Raw genomic sequence first — 21,422 nt, 5'->3', positions numbered from 1 at the left:
AAATGGGGGTGGGGGTCGGGTGGGTAAATTCATCTAAAGTGCTATAATAAACCCATAAAAATTAAACAGCAATGACAGCTAATGATGGATGTGCGTTCGGTGGCTGGTTGATGCAGAGTCTTCGCGCTTGAGTTGCGGCAACCATCCCTGAGCAAAGCTGACAAGAGACAGTAAGGAGAGGAGAAGAGAAGAGAGCAGAGGAAAGGGGCGTAGAGGAGAGGAGAGGCAAGCCTCAATTATATCCGGCTGCAAACTTACCCCATGTGTCAACTCAAAGTACTTCTGGCAGGCCAGCTGATAGTGCATTCCCTTGACTAAGTCCAAGATCTGCACAAGAAAAAGGGTTGGGGGTTGGGGCAGGGGAAAAAAGGACAACCAGTGTCATAAATGAAAGCAGCACTCTAGTATAGAAACTCTCAGTCTTTGAAGTTCACACCTCATTATCTGAACGGTGTACCATGCATGTAAATACAAACTGAGTGGATCACGTTGCCTCTCTTGCAATCTCTTCCAATGCCTCTTGCCTCTCTTCCAATTTAATAAACAAGTGATGGTGTTAACAGAAATGTTGCAATATACTGTAACTTGCTCCTGGATATTTAACAAAGTTTCTTAATTATGGAACTGTTTGTTTTTGTTGTGGTATACACAGAGAGGTGTACACAGATAAACACACCTGTTATGTACACGGTTATTCAGGTGCCATGTGTACCTCTATAGTCTGGGACAGATGGATGAACAAACATGCAACATTTTTTGAAAATCTTCACTGACTAGCACATAACTATATCGCCACACATCACCAGTTAGCATACAGACAAGCTTTCAAAACCATCTGTTATGTTTCTGTAGGTGAACTATATCCAGATAAAGCGTTAAGAAAATATTTAATTTGACTGCTCCAGACTATTTACTGTATTATAGGCCGCATCCATTTTCACTGTAAAACTAAAAAAAAAAAAAACAACAAAGGAATGACACGATTCATTTTACATGGATCGGTTTTAGGTGTACATTCACAATCGTAATACTGTAGTAAAAGTGATGAGAGTTCCACAGTTTAGATACTTTAGCAGCCAATACCATGCTGGTTAAATTGAAACCTCTGCATTTAGTAAGTGTGGGATTTCACACCTCATGCATGCTTATAAAGGGTTCATTATACAGGCTAGCTGCACATCATTAGAATATGGTGGTTATTATTCTCAAGATCACACATCCCTACTACCCAGAAATGATCCAGCTCTTGTTTAATTACTGCCGCCGGTTTTCCCATTCCCTGTTTGATTAGTCAGATTTTCTGCATGGCGACACAGCGAGTGTGACAGCACCAGCAGACCACTGAGCTTTTAAGTCTGACACAGTCGCTGCACGAGAACCCAAGCTCTGTACTGCCGCAGTCTTGCTGTCTCCAGGAACTGCTTCTGACATGCATGCAGGATTCCAAAGAAACAAACTCAGTTTATAATTCAGAGAGCATTCAAGCACGGTCTTTGCAGGGTGATGTCCATCATTGAAACACAACTCTCTCTCCATGTTAACTATCCTACTGGTAAGGGACCGTTCGTTATTTATAAACGGGGTCACCGGAGTGATTTTGAGTGCTTCAAATCAAAAGTTGCATGACCCTCCCCTGCCTGCAGGAAAATGTTCAATGACCCACCAACAGTATTCTCAAAAAAGACATGACCCTCCCCGGCCAATTGGCGATACCTTCCACCCACCCTGAAAAGCGCTATGAAAACACGTCAATTAAACTATCGTTCTAAATTCACCCTCTGCTTTCTGATCTTAAATATCACACTTCACCAAGATGGTGGCCATTTCAGTAGATTTACTCACTAACATTGTTGTGGAAACACAATAAGCATGGAAACTAAATGCACACTTCCTGCAACTGCATTAGCCTACTTGAAATAAGTTACTCCTCTAGTAAGTATTCACATGAAATAAAACAATAAAACATTGAGACCATTCAACAAAGCACACTGGGTAATAACAAATTCAACACATGAACTTGTTGCTATGGACTCGTCTCTAGGCTTCCTCAGTCATTGTAAAGCCAAAGATTGTTAAGGCGGAGCAAGATGTTTCATCAGGAGCCACTTCCGGGAACCCGGATCGCACGAGGGGGGGTCAAAATCCCCCTTTATGCAGAGCAGAGGCAGCGACTGCTCCATTGAAGTCTATGGGCATAGCTCAGAATTTCACCACATATGCTAAGGTCTTGGTTCTATAGAGTTAGGAATGTGAATTTCGGGCACGTTTTCATGATCATCAAACCCTTCTGAACATTTCAGGTAAATTTTTAGCATTTTTGAGCATTCCAGTCTGGAGAAAATCAACCTTATATCAGGTGTGCGCCGGTTATTTATGCAGCTGCTGTTGGCCGGTTGCAACGTACGCTCGTCAATACGTCATCGACACGCCTCTTTATGCAGACAGGATTCGATCCCCATTTCGCGCCCATAGACATGAACTACGACGAAGTATCTTGCTCCGCCTTAACAATCTTTGGTAAAGCTGCCGAAGCTGAACATTATCCAAAACTCAGTTTCTCAGACGAGCGTCAATTTGGGAGCTTGCTACGCTCCTTCCTTCTCAAATGACTTGAAAAGGCCGTTTGCACAATTTCACAAATAATCACAGGGACCGAAAAATACCTAACATGCCAACTTTTTCCGGGTTTAGGCCTATCATTTTAACTTTTCCCCGCTGTCTTGCCGTTTTAATATTTTCCCGCAGAATATCCCATATTACTGTAATACTCTCATAACATTAGTCCTGCATTCTGGCCTGTCTCTGTGTTGTCCTGTTGTTACCCTTGCCCTTCCAGAGAAACAGATGCATTCAAATCATCGTTTTGCTTGCTTGAATGCGAACTCAGAGTGATGTTAACCTACAGTAGGCCTATTTAAGTTAACGACGTGGTTGTCGTGAGAGCACGATTCATTGGCGCTTGCAGTGTTCGGCCGTAGGCTATGTCTTCGTGCGCACCTGCCAGTCTAAGAGCCAAAGAAATCCCCCTGTATATTCACTCCCAAGTTGGCCTTCCATAACTAACCAACTCTACACTGTAGACCATAAACTGGCTATTTATATGACCAATTTGTTCAACTTTATGAAGCAGAATTACGCACTGCTACTTGGAACGTAACACATTTTTGTTGGCAGGAGAGAGAATGACAGCGATTAACAAATTGCACTTGTTGCTGGTTACTAAAAAATAGGGCCTACTATATATTTTTTTGCAAACAACAAAAACAGAAAGGATGGAGACAGCAAAGCTAGAGATGGGCAGGAACAAGGTCAATTGGTAGAAATGCTTGTCAAAACGTTAGGAGCTGGATGTGTGGATGAATGAAGCACAAGTATGCTTTATAAGCATGCACACTGTTTAAAGTTAGGATAGGCTACACGGTAAACTACAAGTAAACCAAAGTTAAATTTAGCTTTTTTATGGCTGGATAAAGTTGACCAAATGGATATAGGCTGTTAGGCGTGAATAAAGTAGGCTACTTTGTTGTTCCAACCCTTCCAACGTTAATGGGGGCCGGATGTTGACATTTTTCCGTATTTTTCGTCAGAAACCCGGGAAATCTCCCTTATTTTCATTGTTCAATGTTGACAGAGCTATGGAACGAAAGAGAACGTTATATGGCGACACTTTGATTTTTTGCTGTTTTTATTAACCTAATACAAAAGATGGGTGACCCCCCCTCCTAGATAAAACAAGTTAGGTAACCCTCCCCTCAACAAAGAATAAAAAGACATGACCCTCCGGTGGCCCCGTTTATAAATAACGAACGGTCCCTAAGTAGTCTCTCGCTCACAGATATGGACTGCAGAAAGTCTTAATCTTCTCAAGTTCCCGATTCCTGTCAAAGACGGAACACAAACAACTTTGCATGTCTCAATCAGAATCTATTTCACTTAGAGACAATTGGTAAACAAAAGCTTCCCCATCATCTGGAGACATGTCCACAATGTTGTTGACAACCAATGAAAGCAGATATGACAGCATCCCCCAGCATATCAGCATGTGATATAAATCAGGCTATTTATAGTACTCTTTGAGTAGGCTAAAGCAGAGGCAAACACCTATGCAGGCAAGAGAAGCAGCATATTGCAATTTGTACATTTAAAGAAACCTGTACGCAAGCTGGCCTAAAACAAACTCTTCTCTAGGTCTCATGTTGATGTGATGTGCTTTGACTTCATGTCCAGTGTGTCTGTGTGTGTGTGTGTGTGTGAGGGAGAAGGAGAGATAGAGGAAAGGGAGGGAGCATAAATCTGCAAATGAGCAAGCGAAGAGAAGAACGAGAGAGAGAACTACAGAGAGAAGGGGAGACAGAAGAGTCAGGCATGTGGACAGGCATATTCTACACACATGCCAGGGTTTGAGAAGATGCCCCCGCAGGGCCTCTCTGAACATCACAACTCTGAAACACTCCCACATATTGACAAGATGCAGATCTGCATAATACATGGGTCAACACCTAGGCTGCTGTGGCCCTGAACTTTAGATGACTGTGTGTGTGCGTGGACAGATGGAAGACAGTATGTATGTACTGTGAGTGAGTGAGTGTGTGTGTGAGTGTGAGAGAGAGAGAGAGAGAGAGAGAGAGAGAGAGAGAGAGAGAGAGAGAGAGAGAGAGAGAGAGGGTTATGTGGCAGGGGCTGACAGGTCAAACCATTAGTGCTCTATCATGTTGAAGGCAAAACGGCAGTAGTTTATAGATTGGTGAAATTACATCTATACCGTTCTGTGCATTTTGCATTAATAAGTCATTAACCTCCTATAATTCACCGACTCCATCTAAAAGAAGCCGTGAATGCCGCACCACCACAGGTTATGGAAGGTGAGGGGATGTGGCGCTCTCTGCATGGCAGATGAGCTCTTACTCTGCCTGTAAGAGAGACTCTCCTTTGTTTGTTTGACTTCTGGCCTCCCGTGTGTCAGTATTCTCTTACCCCCCCCCATCTGCCTGGTGAATGACAGCGGGGAAAATAACACACAGATTCTTTCTATTTTCTTTTTTTATTAAAAAATGCTGCATATTTCTAACTATTTATCTGTTTGTTTGTAGTGAATCTTTAGTAAAGTTAAAGTATGTCTCAGTCCACCTGTTCAAGGAAATAATAATAATAATAATAATAATAATAATAATAATAATAATAATAAAAAACACGCCTCTGGTAAGCTTGTGTGCATTTAAAAGTTAGCGGATGCACCCAGTCTTACGGCAAGGGTTTAGTAAAATGGCAAAAACAGCCAAAACTCTTGTTGAAATGCCAGCTTGTCAGCTATTAATTCCTGGTTGTTTTTTAATTCCACCACAAAACGGCAACTGTGAAAGGGGGGTGCAGGTGGCGAGATGACAAAGCTCTCGCTCTCCCCTTCCCCTCCGGGCTGCCCCTCCCCCTTGTCTGACACTACAGCCTCTGGCGTCACCTGTTCCTCTCTCCATACCTCTCCGTAACAAGCAGAGTGGACTGATGTCTGGAGCATGATGGCCTTCGCCCATACCCCACCACTCAGGGAACTCATTAATTGAATGCTACGGCAGTGCTGCTCCAGCGGGTGGAGTGGGGGTGGGGTGAAGCTGTTTCTTCCCAGTGCCAGAGTGTCCAGTCCTGCTTACGGGTCTCACTGCGGCTCTTCTTTGACTAGTACTGCCTGTGGCTTTCCACCAACCCCCACCCCTCCAAATTATGCATTTCATTTGCGGAGTGAGCAGCAGGCTACTTGTCCTTTAGCGCGGCTGTCACAGAGTATTAGCCCCATTCTGACTCGGAGCTCCGAACGGCGACACGGGCGAGACGGACAAGGAGGCCCCTGAGTATGACAACCTGTGGCTTCTTTCCAATCATAATAGTGGAGTTGGGGCGTACGCCTGAGTACACAGCAGTGGTGCTCAAACCCTGCAAAATTTCACTTGCTTTGACCTCAATGGAGCGAATCCACCTTGTAAAGGATATATATTTAGGGCGCAAGAGCTTGAGGCTGTCGGGGCATGTTTGGCATTTAAAAGTAAAACCTACATGTTTGAGAGGAGATTTAGATGCTGAAATACAGGCATTCCTTTACACAATTTTACTCCTGTAACTACAAAATTATTGGCGAGTCTCACTTAACTCTACTTTGCGTTGTGGTGGCATTACTACCTTTTAATTGAGTATTTGTAGTTAATTTATGAATTTGAAGAACAAAACATAACAAGTACACCCATTCTGATTGACTCATCTTCTCCGCCACACAGCGCTATTGTCAGTAGGTGGCCAGCACAGTGGATGATTGGGATTTAGTGGACATTTATGAAAGCCTGACAATTCTGATACTCATGGAGTTGTTTGAACATTCACCAAATAAAACTTTATCCACTTACAACATTACAGTACGTTACAAAGGTCTAGCAGATGTTTAGACCACAAACATATGCAACATGGACATGAATAGAAATATATGTGGATCCCTAGCCAGATTCCACTTATATATAGAAACTTAAATGCAGATAATGTCTTGCCAATGAATAGAATTTCAACAGCATGTCAATAACTCACTACCTACACTTTTTGTTTACATATAACAGTCAACAAGACTGTGAGGCTATATTGGCAAATCTGACATTTGGAGATCTACAAGCCTATCTTTATGTGTACTGTTCAGCAGAGGTGACAAAATCAAGTGCATTGCCAGGCATTTTGATATTGAGCCTTGTCAAGTGTTGAGGCCCCACAATATCCAGCTTTGACCTTCCCATCAATTCCAATCATCCTTGGTTATTAGTAATTGCTTAACAGAGACTTTTAATCTAAACCCTTGGCAGTATGTTATACTTGTGATTATGTTGGGAGGTATTAGACTTCATGTATAGCTTCTTTTTAACAGGCACTGAACATTGAACCTTTATGGCCCAATTAAAATCAGGACATTAATTACATTAAATCTGGAGTCTGGAGGTTCATAACTGTGTTAGAACATTAATTTTGAGACCTTACCGGCTTAACTTCATTACCTGCGTCATTGAATCGGCTGTAATGTGTTGAGAAAGAGCTCGGAAAGTGGACTTTATGAGGTGATGGGACTTTAATGGGATTCCATGTTTTCTGAGAGGTCAAGGCCTTAGGACTCGTACTCCCAACAGGAAACCGGTGAGACTTACAGGGAGGCTACACCAGGCATGTATCTGAAGCTCTCTGTTCGCGTAGTGTCTGCTACAACAATTAGCTCCAACTATCATCAATGGAACTGGCTACACCACATGTGATTTTTCAAAAAAAGTAGAAGAGATTTTTCAAGAAAAGCAGTCTTCCAAAATTATTTTTAGGCTACGCCAACGGAGCGCTTCAGCGGACCCCGTGAAGATCGGGTGTTATGATCGGCATTTCTCTTTGGAATGGTGGAACATGGTTGCCACAGTGCAGTGCTTGCTCCAGGCATTTAGGGGAAGACTACAGTCTGGGCCTAGGTCCTGTAAATATTTTAATCGCTATACCATGGCTTAAAGCAAGGTACAGTTTTATGTCTGAAGTTATCAAAAAATGTTATACCCTTTATATATAATTATCTATTTTAAATCTTTAAAAACCTGACTCAGGCCTGAATACCGGTACAGAGCCTAAGAACTCTAAACCCTGAATGGAAAACCTCAAAACCTCCAGCTTAGCACCTTGCAATAATTACTTTACAAGACAGAATAAACAATACTACATTTTTTTCTCTCATTTTGGCTTTAGAGAAATTCTGACATTAATCTGTGGGCAGACTTGCTGGGCTCTGACAGGTTAGCTACCTGTTAAACAGCCTCCATCCAGCGGCACAGTAAATGAACAAACAGGCCCAATGCCGTTAGTCTCATTTGTGTGTGTTTGTGTGTGTGTGTGTGTGTGTGAGTGTGATTTGTGCTTATGTTTACATGGCCCCAGCGGGCCTGTGGTTCGCCTGGCCCAGACCCACCTGAGCGATGCCACTGGGAGACAGCTTATAGGACTGCAGCTTCTGCTTCAACAGCTCCGGGTCACTGTGCCGGAATGGACACCCTGCAAGGACAAGGTAATGAGAGACAGGGAGGGAAGGAGAGGGAGGGAGAGATGGAGGGAGAAAGGGAGCAGAAGGTGAGAGAAGAAAGAGTAGGAGGAGAGGTGGACAGGGCAGGAAGATCATAAATATGAGATAAAAATACAGGAGAGAAGAGAAAGAAAGAAAGAAAGAAAGAAAGAAAGAAAGAAAGACAGATAGTTAGAGATAGAGAGAGAGAATGAGAACAGGTAATGACAATGAGAGAATACAGCATAGAGAAAAGAGAGAAAAAAAACAGGCAAAGAGATGTATCGGGAGAGACAGAGATGGAAGTCTAAGGGGAGGGCTTAATAGAGCTTTGTGCATAATGACAACTAATACACACTTCAGATCAAGGCCAAACTCACATTAAACTGGCACCACCGATATTATTAAGCTCAGGGGCTGCAGAGCATAAAAAAAATACTTCATTCATTGAGAGCCTTTGGGATGGGCAGAAATGATCTAGAATCTATTTGTTTTATTTCTAGAGAAAGGTGTCTTATACCGAGCATTCTGAAACAACTCGAAGGAGGGCTCCGGGTGGTTCTACTACGGCATGCAAAAGGCCAAGATTTATTACATGAGCTGACCGTGGCATAGTTCAGCGGTGGGACTCACCGTGGTGGTCGCCTTGGCTCGGTGTGTTGGACAGAATCACCTTCATGCAGCTGTAGGGGGTGTAGTCTGTACGCTTGCCTTCCTTCCCAAACATGTGGCGGACGTTGTAGGCATACTGTTTGTCAAACTAGAGAGGAGAGAAAGATATATATATATATATATATATATATATATATATATATATATATATATATATATATATATATATATATATATATAGAGAGAGAGAGAGAGATATGGAGAGAGAGAGAGAAAGAAAGACAATGTGCATTAGCATGTGCATGTGTGTGGGGTGTGTGAGTGTTTCGAGGTGAGCGGGAGGGAGTGTGTGTGTGTGTGTGTGTAATGAAGGGAGACAGAAACATGCAGAGAGCAAGCGCACATGTGCAGAAAGTCATGAGAGAAACAGCATGTGCATTATAGACAGGAGTGAGAGAGAGAGAAAGTGAGGAATAGAGAGGGGATGAGAGGAAGGGACAACAGAGAGAGAGAGAGAGAGAGAGAGAGAGAGAGTGGGGAAGGGGTGTCTGTAAGGGTCGGGGGTCGGGTACAGTGCAGTGTGGCATGGCGGGATGGGGTGGGGTTGGTTGCATTGGTGTGGGGGGTTGGAAACAAAGATGTTGTCGTACATCATGTTAGATGTGGCAGGGTGCTTTCCACCATGAAATATAGAGCTATTAGCACGAGCCTGCTGTAGAGGTGTCGCCCAACTCCAGACAGCTGTGACTGGATTATGGATAATGTGGCTGATCCCCCCCCACCCACACACACCTCTTCCTCAAGCATCTACGCTCTGATCTCCTTTTGTGGTTTAGAGTTGCAAATCACTGCAAACACTTTATGATAATAAGATTAAATGATGAGACAGAAAATACAGCTCTTTTATTTCTGTCTCCTGCCTCGTAATAAATGCTCACTTTACAGCAAGGACTAGTGGCGTCCAAGTGCTGATCAAATTGCACACTGGAAGTTACAAATCGAGCTACAGTATGCTACTATGCCTAACAAAACAAAGTAACAATACCAACAACGAAAATCAATAGAGCTCTCCACCCATACACACCCATACACAGAGAGAGAGAGAGAGAGAGAGAGAGAGAGAGAGAGAGAGAGAGAGAGAGAGAGAGAGAGAGAGAGAGAGAGAGAGAGAGAGAGAGAGAGGAGACTGCCTTAGACAGCCAATGCTTCCCAGGCCTGCAGAAATACGACATCAGCTTTAAGGAAAAAAAAAAAAAGAAAAAAAAAAAAACATTACAGTGTTTGCATTCGTTGGGGGTCAGTGTGTTCAATCTCCACAACGGCAAACCCAATATACCAATCATACACACACGGTTGACCATTCAGGGAGGAAATACAGCTTCACAAGGTGCTTAAATCATGCGCATGTGTGCACATTTCTCTCTGTGTGTCCTATCTATCAATCCCCTCCCCCACTCCACACCTATTAAAGAACTCGTAAAAAAACCCTCTGAACTTGACAAGGTGACTATCTGCATAGCCGCAGTAAAAATATATAATAAAGTGATAAAAAATGACTTACCAATCATACATTAATTATGTGGTAGTTCTAAGGATTTAGGAAGCCATTTCCAGTTTAAAGATCACAACCTACTGCATTAAAAACTGGGCGCAAGGCGATTGTCACTGTGGTGATGCAGATTATTTATCCTGCAGAGTGGCCTATGCTTTTAATTTCACTGCTGTTGGTATGCATGCTAATAGACTCATGGCACGCAAACCTGCAACTCAATGAGAGTGAAGGGGGCTAAAAGCTCTCTCAGTGGAACAAATAGTCAAATAAAAGCGTTGTTTACAGCTAGAGAACACTAAGACTAATAAACAAAACTTGGGATTTGAGAATCCTGTTATAATACTGGAGAATTGTTTATTTCCTTTTAATTCCTATTCTTTTTTGTTTATCTTTATTATCAATGAATAAACTCAACTGCCCACAAGTGCACCGATTCATTGATGATCTATAGGAAAACTGTACAATGACTTGCCGTTGTCTCCCATAAGTTTATATTTGTATTCCAGGGCACAATAGTATAATTGGGCATGATCTTGGCAATAGTCCTTCCCTGTATTTGGCTATTGAACATCCAGCTGACTGACAGGTGCTCTACTAAACTCTCCTGGCAGTGTGGTTTATGACGTCAACCACTACAGCTCTATTTACCTCAACTTTAAGGCGGGGATCACATTGGCCAGCATTTTGGTATGACTCCTGTTGCTTTTAAATGTGCTATGATAAAATGAAGTTGCCATTATAGTTCAGCATAATCATCAGCAGCAAAGACCAATGAGGCCAATGGAAGAACACCTGGGGTACGGAAACAAAATGAATACATTTTCTTATCCTTTTATTACCTGTTCGCTTGTTGTCCACTAGTTCTACAGTGCAATTGGTGTGACTTTTCTGTCAATAGCTTTTATGCATTTAGCAATTTTGTGTATCATTGCAGATATTTAAGTTCTTGTGCCATCTGGAAGCTCTTACATGGAAGGCACACTGTTGACCAACAAAGCATAACAGCGAAGCTCTGTGTTATGCCTAAACAACACAAATACATTGCTTCTCCTGCCAAAGAAAGAGGAGTTGAGGGAGGAATGGTTACAAGCGAAAAACATTAAACTAACTGTCTCCCGCGCTGTCTCCTAACTAAATGTGTCACAAGGCGAGCAGAAACTAAGCATAGTTAGCTTTTCCGAGCAAGGATAACAAGTTCTCACAATGATCACACAGTTAAATAATGTTAACATCTCGATTACAGAAGGGTTGGCTATCACAATCAGTTGGATAGTATAAATCAGATGTTTTAGGTAGACTGTGATGTAAGTTACACGAGAAGTCAGGGATTGAGTAAAGAGTTATCTGTAACGTTAACCATGGATACCGCTCAACTGTCCTGCTTGCTGCTGCAGAGGCAGGCGACGTGTAGTCCGTTTGTTTTTTGCAGACTACCAATCAGAGCAAAGCTTATTTACATATTAAATATTCATGAGAAAAGCAGTCGTCTCCTCTACCAGGTTTTTCAGACAATGCTAGAATAGCTTAAAATAAGCCATCCAAGGCATTTCCAAATAATGTTACAAACTCGATCAAAGGACATCAAGGATATTTGGATGCTGCCGTTACTTGTTGTGGTGGTAGTGCTCTAATTACTCCTGCTTAAAAAAGAAACCCAATAAACTTGAAGAGCAAGGAGTTTCATGAAAGTACAAATCTCATCCATTTGTTCAGTGCAGCCATTAGAAAACACCTGTATGTTGGACATTCTTTCAGTTATACATGTGGGTGGCTGGCATACAGCATTCAAAACTGACAACTCATCAGAGGTGCAGAGAACTGGAAATGTGTGATACAACTGATCGAACTGATCCACAAGCACCCCACTACTCAAGTGGAGCAGCTCTAGCTGTAGGTAATACTCTGATGAATGGGATGTGCTGACTTTCACCTGAATGGCAGTTTTTATTAGCAGGACGCTTTTATTCTTAGACTGGTAGAAACTCAGTTCAGTTATGTAACTGGCTCAGGTATATTACTGATGTGTGAAAAACCTCAACCCTGTTAAAGCATCTGCAGTCTGTTCTCACAAAGTAGTATATTATGCCACCCACAATATAAGCCTTACTGCTAGGTATGTCTGACATTCCTTTCTAGGAGAGGTTGAGCAGAGTAGTTGTGTGCACATCCCACTTATTCTGAGACCAGGGACAGGACAAACGTGCATGGTATGAGGTAAAGAATGAATGACCGCACACTGTAGTATTTCCAAATATCTAATTGGACTAAAAAAAGGCCTGAAGAAATCCTGTTGAAGAAGACCGGTCAAAACCTTGCTTTCTTTTTTTAGTCCAATATATTGGGAGCTATTCCAGTGTGCGGGCGTTCATTTTTCCTATCCATAACATCTTTGATGAAGCAACCTCTTAATTTGCAATAATTGTTACAGAATTCTTGAGCTGCAATAAGAACTCCTCATTAATCTTTTTCATTTCAAAGAGACATCAAGACAGACAAGGCAGTGATGGAGGCTTTCCCAATATACTGCAATATTTATGATATTAATAATATCAATGTACTGAATCAAATCCCTCAAAATGACTGAACTGATGCATTGCCTGCCTACTCATTAGCTCCTGCGTTTTTATAAAGCTACATTGATGACTATTCTCCCTCTTTAAAAAGTGGACACTCTTAAAATAGAAAAAAAAAAAAAAAAAAAAACCCAAAGCAACTTACAACATGGTAAACAGTTTAAAGCTTTTTAAAACAATTCTCCCAACAATGCTAGAACAATTTAATACCATTTTTATACAGTCAAGTGTCAGTTCTAATCAGGTGATAAGTGCTAGAATTAGCAAGGCTAGTTGTAAGTAATGCAAAGAGAGGAGATATTCTCTGGAGCTGGGTCTTCAGGAGATGTTTAAAAGATGGAGAGGGATGTCCCTGCTCTAGTAGGAACTGGTAGCACGTTCCACCAACAAGGAACAACAGATGAGAAAAGTTTGGATTGGCCTGAGTGTACTGTATTGGTGGCAGAGCTAGAAGTCGTTCATCTGAGGAGCGCAACGGTTGGGAGGAAGCATATGCCTGTATGAGGGCATTCAAGTAGGTAGAACCGGAGATTACTTTGTCCCCTTTTGTATGTCGCTTTAGATAAATGTGACAGCTAAATGACTAAATGTAATGTAACACCAGTTCCACTTTGTGAGCACAACCTTTTCTTATTAACATCTTATTAACAAGCTTTTATCTATTAGGGGTTTGCACAGCATGTCATCAAATCTGGATGTCGCCATATTGGAGATACTCGCCTCATTAGAAAGCATTAGGCACTGAAGTAAATCCCTAACATCGTCAAGGAAAATGGTTAATTATTGCCGTGTTTTAGGTTGTACCAATAGGTCACACTGAGAAAAACATCTGGTGTAGGTATTGACTTTCAAAAGTTATTAAAAAACCAAGGAGAAAGGAGAATAATGTCAGAAGTTATCAGAGGAAGGGGGGCGCTTGTGGTTGAACTTGGTACTTCGTCTCCCTCTTCCAACTCATATGGATCTGCGCTTGCCAATAAACCGTAATTTCTCGAAATATCTCGCCTTTTCTTGTGGTCCAAGTCCTGCCCTATATGCCTTTGCATCTTAGACGCATTTTGATGAGCTTTTCTGTTGTTTAGACACAGCTACAATCACGTAAGATATCCAAAGTGCATAATACTCCATTGTACTTCATTCACTGAGTACCGCCAATATGGCCACGCGTGCTGGGTTACCATGGTTATCAGCCAGAATGTAACGTCTGTGCAAACCCCTACTACTTATACAAATACAAGCGTTTACCTTTACTTACAATACGTTTTCCAAACTCTAGTTTGTTTTCTTTTTAAAAACACATTTTGTTAATTAAATAAGTCTATATTTCAAAATTGCCAAAAAACTGTCATGTGTAATTGGATTTTGAGCCAGGTTTTCTGTGTTTTGGTACAGTCATTCTTTCAAAACACTAGCACATGTTTTCTATCCATCATGAAAATGTAGTCCATCATAGCACACCAACTTTCAAAACACTTGATGACATAACCAAAACGACATCACTTTTCATGTGTCAGCTTTACAAGTACCTGCACATAATAGACAATATCAAATACTTTTTTACCCTAAATTCAGTTTTTGGTGGAGTGCTTAAACAGACAAGACAAGTGTGTTCAGTGATTGGAAAAAAAAAAAAAAAAGTCATGTCAACAACCTTTGCCATAATGAATGCAAATGTGTCTCCAAGTCAGCATCATACCGGCGTGGCAGAAGAAACAGCTTCTCCCACCTTTATGTAGCCACATATATATACACACGAGTCTGAGGCTTGAATCATCACAATTTTGTTTCAGAGGATTCAAAGAAATTATGACTATTGTGGGTACACCTGCCTGTGGCTTCCTGGCATTCAATATATAAAAAAACAGAGTGACTTTTGTAGACCTTTGATAGGGCACAGGTAATAAAAGAGCTGTTGTTGGCAGTCATAATGTTCCACATATTCATCTGTCCTGCGGGCCAAATTACTGCCTTCCCTTTCTGTGCCCACCGTTCTTTTAAAAGGTCTATCGATTCACAAACACCCTGCACCTGTTCACCACCAATCCCTAGTCAACAAATTCTGCCTGTCATAAAAGTCCAGGAGTAAGGAGCAATTGCGGGTGAATTTTTCAGAGACATACCCCTTCTGAATGTGGTCAGGAAAGGTGAAGGAATAAAGTAAGGGAAAAGCCGGGTGGGGGGTGTAAAAAAAATGTACTGCTTCTTCTAAAAGCCACTGTTAAGTTCCGACAATACAAAAGGCAAGAAGCCCAAAGAAAGCCCCAAACATTGCAGAGCAATCCATGTCAGGCAATTGTACTGCTTCTTCTAAAAGCCACTGTTAAGTTCCGACAATACAAAAGGCAAGAAGCCCAAAGAAAGCCCCAAACATTGCAGAGCAATCCATGTCAGGCGTGGAGGGATGAGGGGCAGCGTGTAAAGCAGGACTGACAATCTTCGCTTAACACACCGCCTGCCTCCCTGCCTGCCGCCATGTGCCCCTGAAGCACCGCTGAGGCAAAGCACAGGGAAACATGCATCTGCATGAGTCAATACTCTTGAGTGCAGGTTTTTCTGTGTGTGTGTGTGTGTGTGTGTGTGTGTGTGTGTGTGTATATATCTGAGGGTATGTGGTAGTGTCCTTCTTGTGTGTGTGTGTACTGTAAGTCTGTTTGTATTTCCACACAGGCAGAAACCTGGCAAGGCCTCCCACCTGACAGTCCATTGTGACTGATGTGACACTGGCCCCAATCCATCTTAAGCGTAATGCCATTAAAATGCTTTTCATTTGAAATCGCCGTTGCAAGGCCCTTTCACAAAGAGCACCTTTGAATGAAGTACAAGAATAAAACAGTGAATTCACTAGCTAATACCATAACACACACACACACACAAACAAACACAAAATGCAACCAAGCTGCCCAGCTAGGTTTAAGAAATGTTACTGGCGCCCACAAACCACATTCCTAGTGAATTAGGGGATATTGTGAAAGGGATGTGAAGTCAATTCAAACAAAGTATTAACATCTATTACATTTTGTGCCTTTTTTTTTGTTTTGTTCCTCTGACACACAATCTCTTCCTGCAGAGAAAAACACTTTTTCCCTCGCTGTGAGACTGAGATTGGCACACTCACTATTTAGTTTCTCCCTCCCAGATAGCTGAGCATAGACGGACTGCGGGTGTGAATAGCTCAGAACTATCACAATTTCCTTGCTGGCGCTCGGCAAAACGTATGACAAAGAGGCAGGCAGGTTAAGAAAACAACAAGCGTAAAAAAAAGTACCAGGGTAGAAACAAGATTGGAAGCAAAGGACGAGTTGAATACCAAGAATTTGTTTGTGTGTGTGAGTGAGAGAGAGAGAATGTTCGCCGTCACCCCCCCACCCCAACCAACTTCTCCCTCATCACCAACCCAGTTATGCTGTTGTTCTAATAAACCAAGTGGCACTTTGGGTCAATTATCTAATTACCCAATGTGCAATCAAGAACAAATCCAATGAAAAGAGATAGAGATAAAGCTAAATTAAAAACAAATGGGATTCTGGAGGAGCTTGTTGGTGGGACAGACATGCTTGCCTATTATAATGAATACCTTGACTCACTGCAGGAGATCATTGTAGTGAAAACAAGGCTTTGAGTGCTGAAAATTAGCACATGACAATTGTTGCTAATGATGCTGTGTGAAACCATAGGGTCCACACTAGGCCTGTGTGGCCACCTGACTTGGAGATCTGGGTTGAGGAAAGTGGTTAGGACGACTGCTGGACGTATGAATTAAAACTGAGGGACACAAATCAAGCATGACCCACATATCCTCTCAGCTTTTGCCAGAATTTATACAAATTCCATTGGGTTAAATGAAGATTTAAAACAAACTCTTCATTCCCTGTGTTTTAATTCATTAAACCAAGCGATCAATACAATTAAGCCAGGGTCCACACCATCCAGAAATCATATTTTGTTCCTGATCCATACACAGAGACCTTGTTGTAAAATGCTGACATGAAAGACAAAGTGTGTATTTCTAAAGAGTGATTTGCGCATCCCACAAACTCAAGGACGGAGGCTGTGTCCTGCCAAAACCACACAATGGGCGCACATTAAAGCAGCCTGCCCACCCTCCAAGGCTGAGGCGTCACTGTGACTCGTTGGCCTGTCAATTAGTAGTGGTGAGTGAATGGCTAGGAGGCCGCCTAGTGCCTACACAATGCAACCTCAATAAGTGCATTGTGTATGGCGTGTCTGTAACTACCATTATTATGCACACACCCAGTGTTACTATTTGATGCAAGTGTGTGTCTGTATATGTGTGTGTGTGTGTGTGGAGGTGGTGTAATGTGTAAGAAGGTGAATGTGTGGCTTTATGGAGGCTGTGGAATATGTAAGCACATATCATGTGGTTCTATGGAAGCAGTGAAATACTTCAGAGTGTTCATATGAATGTGTGTGTGTGCCTATCTGATATCTGTCTGTATGTATGTATGGAGGCTGTGGAATAAGTAAAACGATGAACGATGTGGTGTGGCGTGAGTGTGGCGTGAGATGTGTGTGTGTTGTCTGTGGATGTGGAAGTGTGTGTCTGTGGATGTGGAAGTGTGCCGTATCTTTGTGAGTAAATGTGTAGCTGGCTGAGAGTGTGTGTGTGAGTGTGCACACATGGGGGAGATCTTGAAATGGCTGTGCCCATTAGAAGCTTGGGGGAAGGCAATGCAGCACTGCGCCTACATTTCTGACATTGGGAAAGGGATGGATGAGGGTAAAGGAAGCAAATGGAAATCCCACCCACAGCTCACTGCAACACTGGGGCTCTGAAGAAGGGAACACAGGTCCAAGGTCTAGAGGAGTAATCCCCCAAAGAAAAGACAACAGCTTACTTAAAGCTCTGCATACACACATACGTACCAGAAATATAACACTAATAAAAAAATACCAAATTGCACACCAAGATGAAAGACTTCAGCTACATGTATCCACCGACACATTGAGCATTTACTAGAAGAGGTGAATACTTTACACGCTTTGGAGGTTTAACCTTCATGCCAAGCTCATGAGCTTCATATTTATTTCTACATAACGCTAAAGGTTAACCTACTTAAATACAGATGGAGCTGACGTGTGTTTTTTAAAAGGCTCAAGAAAAACAGCCCAAAGAGTATAACTAACAGGCTTGGGAAATGGGGTTAGGCAGCTTTTGGGTATGCTTCTGGCTTGACACCAAATATACCGGTAATGCTTCTGCACTCAGGCCAAATAGCTGAGGTGGGTTCTCAAAAAGCCCAAAATTGCCTTCAAGGAAGGTTGCAGGGCTTCTGATTTGAGGCTGGCCATTGTTGGAAGTAGCCCTGCTTCTGCCTACTCTCTCCTGGAGAGTTATTCAGTCCTGTAGAAGGTTGAAGAGTCTGGACTTTTTCCTCTCATATCAGTCGATGTGCTCTGCAGCTCCCTGAGTGCAGTAGTTTGCTATTTCTCTAGCTTGTCATTTTTGACACTCGTCTGACAATTGCTCCTCTTGTCTGATTGCTCAATTTTGGAAGGCTAAGAGCTTTGGTTATCTTTCCCTATCCTTGTTGAGAGTTCCAAAGGGCAGTTCTCCAGTCTATCAGGACTGAAGTATAAAAGGCATCATATTAAGCATCATATTTTTTGAAGGCTTGGATTGAAATAAATCCATGTGCAACATTCTTTTACTAGATGGAGGCTCTTACACTCTTTGCTCTTTACACTCGTTCTTGCGTTTGTGTCTCTTTGTTTCTGTCAGTGTTTGTGTCTCCAGGTGACTCTATAAGGACGTCTTCCACACATGCTTTCCCAAGTTGCCCCATGACACCAGTCACCAAGCACCTGTGTGACCCTGACAGGAGCCAGATCACAGCAGCAATACCTCCACATCTGTCTCCGCTTTCCTCTCTGGACATGTGAAAGCAGCCTTCCGTCGGTAATGAGGATGTGGACCTCTCCTTGGCAGGTGGCGAGCTGTTATCGCCCCGCAAGTCTAACGAGCTTCACCCGGTAGCACCCCACCACTACAGACTCACTGACACACACACACACACACACACACACACACACAGAGTAGGGAGCAACAGTGTCAGATGAGGAATGAGCGTTCCTGCAGGAAACCGGAACAGCACCTTTAAGGGGCACGGACAAGGCTCCAAACCTGGAGTGGGTGGTGCAATATTGATGAGAGGTTTCAGAGGAACTTGTATCCTTCAAGCACAAGAAAGGCCAAAAGGTTGCACCCATCACTTATTTAAACCCACATTTACATCATTAGATTAAATGATGTTGCATGTGGACTTCTTAACAGGTCACGCTATGTGTAAGTCATCCCAGACTATGGCTTTTATTTAGGGTGTATATAGGATGGCTTCATGAACTACTGTGAAATAGGTTATGCTGTTGTAAGACATTGACAAGACAAAATGTAAATTTATAAGGTCGGTGGAACAATGACTCCTCAAATGGTTAACTAATCTTTCTCGAGTTGGAAACAGTTATCCTGGCCCAGACAAAAATTCAGTACAATTCACTATGTTCATTTTTTTGTCTAGTGAAAGAGCTGGGATCTGTTTTGCATTCATAGTACTGATAATGGGTGTTAACCTGGATTACAGTTGAAGTGAATTGATCAGGCTTTTCACCAATCAGAGCAGAACAGAGCACTGCTCCGTCCCCCTGGTTGTTGATGGCTGTACTCCAAAACCATGGCCTGGGAAACCGTCTAGCCTAACGTATTTCCAGACTACGATCCAGCGAAAACTGACCTGGGGGAGCTTTAGAATGGCTTAGTCGAGCTGGTGAACAGCAAAATCAACAAAGAAATCCCTTCCTGAGAAAAAAGGGTGTGGATGCTTTCCAAACAAAAATAAATAAATAAATAAATAATGTTTAATCACACTGCTCCTCCTTTCTGTGCAACTTGGCCTTTCACAATCCCTCTCTCCTCTCTTTCCCAATCCCTCTCTCTCTCCTTTCTTTCCCAATCCCTCTCTTTTCGGTCTTGTTCGTATTTTCCTTCTTTCCCCTGTGCCATCTACATGCCTTCGGCCTTTTTCTTCCCTTTTGCCCTCGCATTCCTTTTCTCTGGATTTATTCATCACTCGTTTTCTCTGTCTCTCTCCCTCTCTCTCTCTCTATGCTAATCAGAAGGTCGGTGTGGTGGCTCTGTGTGCTGCCATCACTGATGCCACACATACATCACCCTCAGAGCCACCAGCCAGCTAGTTGCCGCGCTGCCAAGCGGCACGTTCTCTTCTGCTGGCTGCGGCATGGAACACCGGCTGCGCTTGGAGTGTCCTGCCCAGTCGCGTCACACCTGGGCGGGCAGACAGAGGGGGCTCAGTTGCCCTGGAAATGGGGCACTTTGGCAAGTGGCGGTGCGTGACCACAGGGGAATGTGTTTGTCGTGCGGGGAAGTATCTTAAATGTGAGAAATGGTTTGCGAGTGGATGGTAGAGGGTGGGGTGGGGGGGGGGGTAGGGGGTTACGGCAGTGGTGGCGGGGATAACAGAGTAGCAGTCTTCCAATTCATTTAAGTCTGTGAAAGTGGCTTAGCGGTAGTCAAAGCAAAAGGGCCTCTTTGAACTGCGTCTTTTTCCTCTAGTCAGTACGGCATGGCCAATGTCTACTGCTTAGGAGGGCTACAGAGGTCTCAAAGGAGAGAGGCTAAACTGAACCGCAAACAATGTGCACTTTAAAACCTAAAAGCATCTCAAGTGGGACAGTATTCATGCAAAAACAGCAATCGCACAGAAAAATGTATACTCACTCACACACTTGAAAAGCTCTTTAAAAACGCTCCATACGCCACAGTATCAAAGCACTGCAAACTTCAAACTGTATGAGGATTAGCCTACAAGCTCAGAGATTTGGACAGCATGAGCTCACAAAACTGCTAAATCACAGGGCTTCATCCTTCTCCAGACATCAAACCACATTCTAGTCATCTTAAAAGGGCATCACTTGGCAGTCCAGAGTGACTCGCAAACGAATGAAATAACAATAGGCAAACAGTGGGAAAATCTGACTCTCACAATATTGTAACAATCTTGTAGCGAGTCAGGGTGTGTGTTTGGCTTCCTTGCCATCTATTAGACACGGGCATAGAGAACAGGTTGTCACTGGACTATGGGCGTGGTGTGTTTGGCATAGGACACCAACTCACATCAGTAAAATCATACAAGGCAGAAATCAATTTTTAACCAAAAACAGTATGTGCAGACTTTAAGTAAGGGAAAGCACAAGACAAATTAATATAGAACATAACATTTAGAAATTAGACATTAACTAGACACAAACAAACAATCACACAATAAACACTCCCATTGCACAACACACACACACACACCAATATATTGTTTGAAAACCTCTGGCATTTAAAACATTTCAGAACATGAGATGCACTACACTAAGTTTAACATGAAGTGAGCTGTGGCATTTTTACAAACTTGATGCCCATGGCATGGTAGATGCCCATGATATGACTACATACACTACTTGCAAAGTTGTCGTAGGATACACTGTACATCACTTCCATGTTTATAACTTGCTACATCAATTAGCAGGCAAGTGTCTTCATTTCAAGCAGGCAAAAACAGTCAAATACAAGATGCTGGATGGCAGAGCAGCAACCATGGTTATCAAGGCAAAT

General features: G+C 42.6%; 1 protein-coding gene across 2 annotated transcripts in view; it reads right to left on the bottom strand.

Moving 5' to 3' along the window:
• Positions 1–21,422, bottom strand: part of prim2 (DNA primase subunit 2) — a 73,759-nt gene that overhangs the window by 3,507 nt on the left and 48,830 nt on the right. For both annotated transcript variants that reach the window (XM_048268904.1, XM_048268905.1), the window contains exons 11-13: positions 8,684–8,810; positions 7,961–8,043; positions 259–327 (exon numbers count right to left, since the gene is read on the bottom strand). In XM_048268904.1, coding sequence (XP_048124861.1) covers positions 259–327; positions 7,961–8,043; positions 8,684–8,810 — 279 coding nt within the window. The remainder of the gene's footprint in view (positions 1–258; positions 328–7,960; positions 8,044–8,683; positions 8,811–21,422) is intronic.

This window comes from Alosa alosa, chromosome 18 (genome assembly GCF_017589495.1).
Source record: "Alosa alosa isolate M-15738 ecotype Scorff River chromosome 18, AALO_Geno_1.1, whole genome shotgun sequence".
NCBI lineage: Eukaryota > Metazoa > Chordata > Actinopteri > Clupeiformes > Clupeidae > Alosa > Alosa alosa.
Note: the sequence above shows the minus strand (reverse complement) of the source record. Positions and strands in the feature narration are given on the sequence as shown.